Source organism: Protopterus annectens, chromosome 3.part1 (genome assembly GCF_019279795.1).
Source record: "Protopterus annectens isolate FY-2018-M chromosome 3.part1, PAN1.0, whole genome shotgun sequence".
NCBI lineage: Eukaryota > Metazoa > Chordata > Ceratodontiformes > Protopteridae > Protopterus > Protopterus annectens.
In genome coordinates, this window is record NC_056732.1 from 555,161,433 (window position 1) to 555,170,894 (window position 9,462).

At 41.3% G+C, this 9,462-nt stretch overlaps 1 protein-coding gene across 1 annotated transcript in view; it reads right to left on the bottom strand.

Annotated features, from left to right (window-relative positions):
• Positions 1-8,955, bottom strand: part of RAB5A (RAB5A, member RAS oncogene family) — a 194,979-nt gene extending 186,024 nt beyond the window's left edge. Inside the window, exon 1 of the mRNA XM_044066234.1 lies at positions 8,932-8,955. Coding sequence (XP_043922169.1) covers positions 8,932-8,955 — 24 coding nt within the window. The remainder of the gene's footprint in view (positions 1-8,931) is intronic.
• Between the last annotated feature and the right edge of the window lie 507 nt (positions 8,956-9,462).

Below are 9,462 nucleotides of genomic sequence, written 5' to 3' on the forward strand. Positions count from 1 at the left end.
GGGCCTCTCTAATCTGACTTTCAGCAGTACCTTTGCTAGAAGAGGCAGTGGAGGAAAGGCATACACTGTTAATGTTTTCCAACTGAATGAGAGGGTGTCCACGTTCCAAGCTTGTGGATGGTATGTCCTTGTGCAAAAGTTTTGAAGTTAGTAGTTTTGGGAGCTTGCAAACAGATCTATGTCTGGGCGTCCCCATTTTTGAGCTATCATTGCAAGTACTTGTGGATCTAGTTTCCACTCGTGTGGATCCATGATGTTTCTGCTTAGGTCGTCTGCCAATGTGTTTTTCTTTCCTGGTAGGAATTGTGCTTGTAATTGAACCTGGTAAGACAGTGCGGTGTTCCACAAGGTCATTGCTTGCCTGCATAGAGGGTAGGAATGTGTGCCCCCTTGCTTGTTTATGTATCACATTACTGTGGTATTGTCTGTCTTTATTATTAGTTGTCCTGGGTGTAAGAGGTCCTTGAAAGCTGTTGGGGCATTCTGTACTGCTAGCATTTCTTTTTGATTGATATGCAGATGTCTCTGATCTGTAGTCCATTTCCCCTGAATGCACTGTCCTGCCATGTGTGCTCCCCAGGCATAGTCCGATGCATCTGTTGTCATAGTTTGCCTGGCTGTGGGTAAGGTGAAAGGCTGACCCTTGTTGAGGTGACATGCCTGTGCCCACCATAGAAACTCCTGTTGAAGGCAGGGAATGAGTGGTATCATTGTTTCCAAGCTGTGGCTGTGCTGAGGCCATACGCTTTTCAGATACCATTGTAATTTCCTCATATGCAGTTTTGCAAATGGTATTAGTAGTATGCAAGACGCCATGAATCCCAAGGCCTGCAGAATTTTTCTTGCAGGGAGTTGGGTTTTTGTTGCCATTATTTTGAAATATTGAGTCAGCTGTTGTTGCTTGTCTGGCATGAGATAAGCCATCTGGGCCGTTGTATTCAAGCTGGCACCCAGGAATATTATGTTTTGTGAGGGCACTAGTTTTGATTTCTTTTCATTTACTGTGTACCCTAGGCAACTTAGAAGGTGTTTGACAAATGCCAGATGCTTTAAAAAAATGTCCTTGCTTTCTGCTTGAATAAGGCAGTCGTCCAGGTATGGGTATATTTGAATTCCTCTTTGTCTGCAGTATGCAATTACTGGTGCCAGGCATTTGTGACCTTCCCTGGGCGCAGTAGATAAGCCAAAGGGCAGTGCGGAGAATTGATAATGCGTTGAACCTGCAATTAAGCGGAGGTATCTTCTGCAATTTTGTCTGATAGGGAAATGCAGGTATGCCTCCTTGAGGTCCAACGTAACTAGCCAAGCATTCTTGCCCAGCATGGGAAGAAGCTGCTGTAGTGTTAGCATCTTGAATTTTGGTACTTGCAGATAGGTGTTCAGAATTGAAAGATCCAGAATGGGTCTCCATGCTTTGTCCTTTCTTGGGACTAGAAAGAGTCTTGAGTAAAATCCTTGTCCTTGCTCCTGTGTAGGTACCTGTTGAATGGCTCTCATGTCCATGAGAGCTATAATTTGTTTTTTTGCCTCTGCCCATTGATTTGGTGGCAGGTTTGGCATTCCTTTTATCCTTGGTAAGGTATGAAAATGGAATCTGTATCCTTGAGAGACAATGTTTAGGACCCATTTGCCTTTTGTGATGATGTGCCAATTGTCTGCAAAAAATGCTAATTTTCCTCCCAAGGGAGCTGCCAGGAGAGATTTGCTTGGTAGTTTGAGGACTGAGTAATGGTATTTGTCTTCTACTAGCTTGGAGGCCTGTTTTCTCTTCCTTTCTGGGTAGCAGTACCTCATTGGCGAGGTTTGTAAGGGCCTTGTGACTGACCTCTGCCCCTTGGGCATCTGTATTTGCCCCTCTGTGATCTGTCAGAAGTTGGAAAGGACCAGTTTTTTGTTGGCCAATTTCTGCTGAAACGAGGGGGTTGTACCTGCAAAAAATCCTTGACCGTCTGCATAGACTTTGCCTTATCCTCCATTTTCTTTAAAACCTCTTCTGCTTTGACACCAAATAATACATCCTGCTGTAAAGGTGCATCCAATAATTTTGCTTTAACATGATCCGGAAGGGTTTATTCTTTTAACCAAGCATGTCTACGTATGACAGAGCCAGTAACAGCTGCTCTACAGGAAGCTTCTAATGAATCAAATCCGCATTGTGAAGTATGTTTGCCCACCTGTTCAGCTGCATGCAACAGATCCTGCATTTCCTTGAATTCAGACTGTTCAGTATGTATGCTCATTTTTTGTTTTAAATGAGACATTAGGAATTGCTGATATTTCAGCATGTGAAACTGACAATTTAATGCTCTCATAGCCAGAGTTACTGAGGTGTATATTTTCTTTCCCCATCTGCTCTGGAATCCCTTTCAGAGGGCACAGGATTTTTAGCCATAGAAGCTTTAGCTCCCTTAGGACCCTGGGAAATTGTTTCTGGGTCAGCCACAGGGCTTCTATAAAGGAATTTGTGTGAGTCAGGTACTCTGTAGTATCTGTCTGGTTTGGCTGGAGCAGGAGGTAGACAGTCTGGTTTTAGACTAGACTCCAAGTAAACCTCATCCACAATATCTAAAACTGGAGGGATAGCAAGAGATCTGTGCTGGGGTAGTAAAAGGAAATCTCTGAGCCTTTTCTTAGAATCAGAGTAGTCCTGGCCATCCCAGTGGAAATGTTCCCTCATGGTATGTAAAGTTTCCCCAAAGGAGTAGTCTTCAGGCGGAGATGCTGAGGGAATAGAGTCTTCAGCATCAGAATCTTCATAAGGTGGAAAAGTGTAATCCTGTTCCTCAGGGGAATCTGAGGAAAGTGAAACCTGGTCAGAGGAAGCATAATCCTCCTCTTGTCTTGGTCTTTTATCAAGAGGGGGATGGGAACCCCTGATTAGGGTAATCAAATCTTCAGCCATCTTAAGCATCTGTTTCTTAGCATGGGGCCTTGAACTGTAGACTGATGTACAGTCTTCTTTGGTTTTAAAGGAGTTTTAAGCTTAGCATAAGATTTAATGGTGAGTGTAGTCGGTCTGAAGACACCTTCTGCAACCGAAGGTGTTTCCACTGCACCGGGGTCTACTTCTGGTCCGGTGTCGGAAGGGCCTAATGAAGATGGCTGCGTCGGCCTAGTAGACTCCGCTTGAGAATCCGCAGCTGTCTGGGGTTCCAGTTCTGCGGTCGTCAGGGGCTGCGTAGGCGCCTCACTGAAAACCAGAGAACCGGCAACAGGCCCAGCAGAGGCCTCGGAATCTGGCTTGTTCATAGGCTGCCTGTCCTTATCCTTGTGTTTTTTATGCATGCCGGTCGTCGGCTGTTCCGACGGCATGATATAATTAAATTTCCTACCAAAGTAATGTCGTGCGAAGTCAAAACGCCATTTGATAGTTCGTTTATTAAACCTAGCACAAAAACAACAACCTGTGACGTCGTGGTCTGGGCCTAGGCAAGGAATACAACAGGAATGGAAGTCCTTATGAGGTATTTGCTTCCCACAAGAAATGCAATTGTTAACTTTTCTGCCATGAATGAGGCAAGAAAAGGTTCCCCACGGGTACGTGTACTTTAGCTTTATTGAAGATTTGGTTTAAATTCAATCGAAAATCTCAGGTGTCGGCCGACCGGCACTTGTGAACTGCTTCTGCCGGGCACCGCGGCAAGAAAGACTGAAGAAAATGGCGTTGGATGCCTCTTATATACCCCTGGCGCACTGACGTCAGGGAAGAAGCGACAGCAACCGACGCCGGACCAAGACTTTGGAATTCGGGCCGACTGCGGGACCGCCTGACGGCAGGATAACCCAAGTGTGATGACTGCAGCAGGGTAACACGATGAACATGATAAGATACTAACTATGAGCCTGTTATCAGTTTGCCATCCATTTCCTATTGCAATATTACTAGGTTATCATTTTTAATGTAATATAGGCAATTTATTCCTCAGGGGCATCAGACACTATTTTTCGATGAAACCATGAAATATAAAGGTGTTTGCTTGCAGCAACCTCTTCATTAGTCACAGATTTATTTAATGTGGAATTATTTAGATGACTTTTTTACTTCTTCAGAGATTGTGCATATTTACTGATAATGGTGGACTGTAGAATTGTGCATATTTACTGATAATGGTGGACTGTAGAATTGTGCATATTTACTGATAATGGTGGACTGTAGAAGTTTGAATTGACTTTTATGATGGAAATGTTCTGAACTGGGCAGTTTTGTCATTATGGGTGCATGCATTTTGTTTCATTGTTTACTGGAAAGATGTTCTGAATTGGGCAGTTTTGTCATTATTGGTGCATGCGTTTTGTTTCATAGTTTACTGGAAAAATGTTCAAAACAATAGGAATGTGTATCAAAGAGCATATTAAGAGTTTCATATGCAAGGGGCCTATGATTTGAAAACAGCCCAGAATTAATCTTCATCTGCCACTGGTAAAATGTATTTTCTTTGAATGTGGGTTTCAATGCTGTTTCAATGAATGTGAGTTTTAATGGCAGAGAAGTTTTAATGCTAAGTTTGTTTAGCAGATGTCTTAGTGTTTGTGCTGTAAAATGCAAAATAAAACTTTCAAATAAAGTCCAAATCATCATAGAAGTAAATCAGTATGCACATTAGTGTTTATGGTAAATGGAGTGAAATAGCCAAGTAATGGATCATTGGAATGGCTGCAGGGGGAGGCTCCATTCGACCATGATTTTGTGAGGGGGGAAGGGCGGCAAACTTAAAGACAGCCCCAGCTGAACTATACTTCCCAACTGTCCAGATTTTCAAAGAATGAATAGATTTTTGCTTCTTATTTTTGGTTTGTTCCTCATAAAATTTGTGGTTTTCTGGCAAATCATTTAGGAATTAAGTCACTAAATAATGACACACTGAGTTTCAGACTTCATAACCTTAAGACCTGTTGTTCTATCAACTGTCTCAGTTTATACAAGAGCAATTTTTAGTACTGTTTATATGTTCCCCCAATATATTTGGCCTTGTCCAGATTTATTGCATTAAAAGGTTCAGAGGTACATGCAAATAAATTGCTTTACAGAATTAGGCATAGCCAAACATCTCAACTGTCCCTGATTTTGGCTCAAAATGTTGCTCTTCCCCCTAATAATCCCTCCGCAAAATAGAAATTTTGGAAGAAAACATGGAGGGTTTACAATTAAGAAATAACTGTAATAATCAGAGTTATAGAATACTTTTATTTCAGAAATGCATGTAGATTCTTTTATTTTGTCAGCTGCTCAAGTTAGCAGTACTAATATTAAAGTGTCCCTTCTTTGACAGGTTCCCAGCTGTATTGTGTGGCTATTTTATATTTTACATCACATTTTGGTCCATTTTCATATAATGGTGTTTTTGGCAAATTAGTGACAAATCATTAAAGACTGAAGTTAGAAAATAATGACAGACATTTGAGTTTCAGATTTCATACCATTCAGAAAATTCATACTAATGCAAGACCTATTCTATTAGTTTTCTAAGTTTATAAGAGCAATATTTAAAAATTGTCCTTATTTTTGGGCCTTTGTCCCACTTCTTTGTATGGCTTTGTCCAGATTTCTTGCTCTGAGGTTGAGAGGTATGACAAATGTGTCAGGGCCATAACAGTCAGCCAGAGACATTTCAAATTGTGACATACTTGTTACACCCCACTCCCCCATGTAGTGACTCTGGATGTGTTGAAGCAAGGCAAGGAGTAGTTATGCAGTGTAAATGTGCAGAGTATCCCCCCCCATCCAAGGTAGACACAAGTACTAGAGTGGCTTTTCATCTGTCCTTGATTTTTGCAGAATGGTCTGGTTTCTGTCATATTTTTGTACTGTTGATTTATGCTTATTACTCAAAGTGCCTGTTGCTCTGTGTTTAAGTAGCAATACTTTAATGATCATCAGGTAAGCTTGGCTGAGATCGTAAGATGCAAGTAAGCTTTAATAAGCATACTGTTAAAGAACTGCCAACATTGAATGCCTTTCTGTTGTTGCCATGTAGAGAATACTTAACTAGATAATGTATAAGCCTTGGGTATTGAAATGCATATGACAGTATTTGTAATAAAGGACAGGATTACATTATTTTAAGAAGCTCATTACACTTGGAGACTTCCAGGCATCTCTGCAGGCTTTACCAGTAAACTAAACAGAATGCCAATCTTATGGTCCATAACCTGTAGAGTAATCCTTTTAAGCAATGTATCTTGAGCTTATTTCTTGTTTGCTTTTCATTTTTTACTTTGATCATGTTTTCCTCATGAAACAAGTAGATAGTTGTCAGGCAGCATGTCTTTTTTTGGATAATAAACATTTTTACAAGTGGGGGCATCAGAGATTTCTACTTTCAGCATGTTACTTGGTACTTTAATAAAGCTGAATATAAATTATAATTAGAACTGCAATGCAAGAAGTGGTTTGAGTTGAGTGCTGCTTGTTTTTCTTATACTTGATTTTGACTGGCATTCCATTAATGTATTTAAAAAGTAATTTATTTTTTCATGCCTCACAACCTTTTTGTTTCCATCTAGATATTAAGTAAGCTGTCATGCAGCCAATGCATTGAAATATTTTTATTCTTCTACACTTCATTTTGTCTTGACTGGACTCTCATAATGACGGTTTGGCACCCAGGGCAGTGTATTTAGTTAGTTTTTGTGGTTTTGAGCATAGCTCCTCCCCTTTCTAGTTGGCCACACCCCTTCCCATTGACCCTAACCATTCAGCTGTCTCCTGCAGCCCCCCTTTGATTTGAAGTCACCAGCCGCCACTGCTACATACATATATATATATATATATCGTTATATCTATACAGGTCTATATTAGTAAGCCGAAATGCCATTTCGGCGAAGACCTAATCAGAGACACTAATTCAGCAAAAATCATTTCAGAGATTCTCTGAATTTACCAAGGGCAAGAAAATACTTGCCCTATAGCACAACGGACTGACATTTAAGCAAATCGAAGCCACCAATGTGTGGGGCTGCCCCAAACTATATATACAAACTCTGAGATCGCCCTACAGTAGAGAAAAGAGCAAAGTTGTGTAGTTGGCCAGCTACTACTTTGCCCTTGGTAAATTCAGGGAATCGCTGAAACGATTTTCGATGAATTGGTGTTGCTGACTAGGTTTTTGCTGAAATGGCATTTTGGCAAACTAATATAGATCCATACACACGTGTGTGTATATATGCATATTACACACACACACACACACACACACACACACACACACACACACACACACACACACACGTGAGTGAGTGTTTTCATGTATACAGACACATTACTACACACACAAAATACGCACTTCACAAAATACACACCATACACACGTACGTAAGTGGTTAAGTATAGCTGCATGGAGACATGTGCGTGCGCACGCACACACATTACAGATAAGCATACATAGACCCATATAAACACATATGACATATAGATATATCTGTATATTTATTTTATGTAAAACCACTAATGCACAAAGAATCACACAACTGTAGCGACGCATCAAAATCATACGATAAAAAATCTAGTTTATTGAGTGGATTACATCAAACGGGAAGCAAAAAAAAAACTAGGTGTAAAAAAAATTTCAGCAAAAAGCTTTCTTCAGTGAAATCTACAACAAAGCAGATCACAGTAACTCAAATACGATTTAAACAGGTGCACTGCCTTTTGTTGACACTGTGGCCCACATCTGGTCAGCTTTGCAGACTTGTTTCACAGGTGTGTGAAACTGCACGACTTCAGGAATTGAAGTATATTCCCTTTCTTCTATTTGGTATAATCTCATGGTTACTATATACAATTAAGCAGGGTTTGTGGGGGGGGGGGGGTGCACCCTCCTGCCAAAAAAATGTTTTTTGACGTTTTTCTTTTAGTCTGCATGTGCAAAGATAGTTTCTCACTGCATGTTTAGTAGCGAGTCGAAGTTCCTGTTGTCTATTTTTTGTGGTCAATGTCTGCAATGTCGATTTTTTTTTTTGTGTTTTGAAGATAGGGAGTATAACGGATTTAAAGAAATCAGCTGATGGGGGTCAACCAATGAATCCTTTTTTTTTTGTGAAAACAAATACATACACAGTATTTTATTTATCATAAAATGAAACATAATAATCTTGCTGTTGCCCATAAATATTTCTGAAAATACAAAACCTTTACAACAGATGTTCCTCAACAGATAAGGTCTAGGATCAGACTTTGGCCACTTTTAGACTCGTGGCTCCTCAACTCAGGCTCCTCTTCTTACCCACAATCGCCTCTTGTTCCCAAGATTACCACAGATTTTGCTTGCCGCTCGTTCCGCTCAGCTCAAGCCTGCCCCAGCAAAGTTAGCTCTTTTACTACTTTGGACTCCTTTTCACTACAGCCATAAACCAAAGGACAAGGAATCTGGGAAGAATAAGACAATGACCCTTCATCAGATTCCAAACCCTCGTCCGAGGAATCAGGTTCACTGGGCCTTTTGAAAGGGGTTGAAGTCCACGGGTGGTAGGCACAAAACCCCCTTCGGGAGGTTTCAGGGCCATTAAGGCATTAAACACCCACTGAGTAAACACTTGTCATTCCCTTTGAGGGTCCTTATGATGTACAGAAGAATGTTTAGTCTTCTATTTTTTCTTGGTAGGGACGTAAGCCCTAAAAAGTGGAGGCTCTGAACTCTGACAGGATTCAGTAACAGTACTTGGAAACTCTTCCCTGACCAGAATCTGTGGAATCCCCTCCGAGATCCTCTGCGATAATCAACTGCAGTTCCCACTCTGCATCTGGAACAGATGCCTGCAAAGCCTCAGAGGATGTGCAAAAGGAAGGATGCATCCTGGCCTCCAATGGGGTAGTGGTAGAGGAATCCAAAGCCAACACTGGATGGTCTACAGAGCTATCACCCGCGTCTAGAGATGTGCAGTCGAAGTTGGACAGCCAAAGAATCTGGCTGAAATTTCTTGGCCTTGAAGTACCTTGGGGTTAATTGATTCTGCCATGCTACCCTTGGCTAACTGTTTAAGTTTCTGGTTCTTGGGATAGTGCCCAGGGAAGATGACTAGCTTCTAAAAGTTTTAGGCACAAGAGGCATGGTCATGGAAAGCACCCAAACAAAAAAGACACTGTGATGATCCTTATTGGGAATCTGCTTCCCACACTGAGATTTTCTCTTCTTGGATGACATGAACATCAGATAACCAGAGTAAAAAGAAATAAGACCCCAGTGGGGCACTTATCTGATGGCTGGGTATTCAGCACAACAAAGGTCGTTCAGACTGATGAGCAATGATGGTGTTCAGACTGGTGGCAAAAACGTTCAGGGTAAAGTACAGTTGTGTACACTTAACATAAATGTAGATGTTCCGAGTGTATTCACTGTTGCAGTCATTACATTTGGGTAATCCTGCTGGCAGGTTGCCCTCATCCGGCCTGAATTCCAAAGTCTTGGGTCCTCTGTTGGCTGCTGTTGCCCCCTCCCTGACATCAGGTCGTCAGGGGTATAAAAG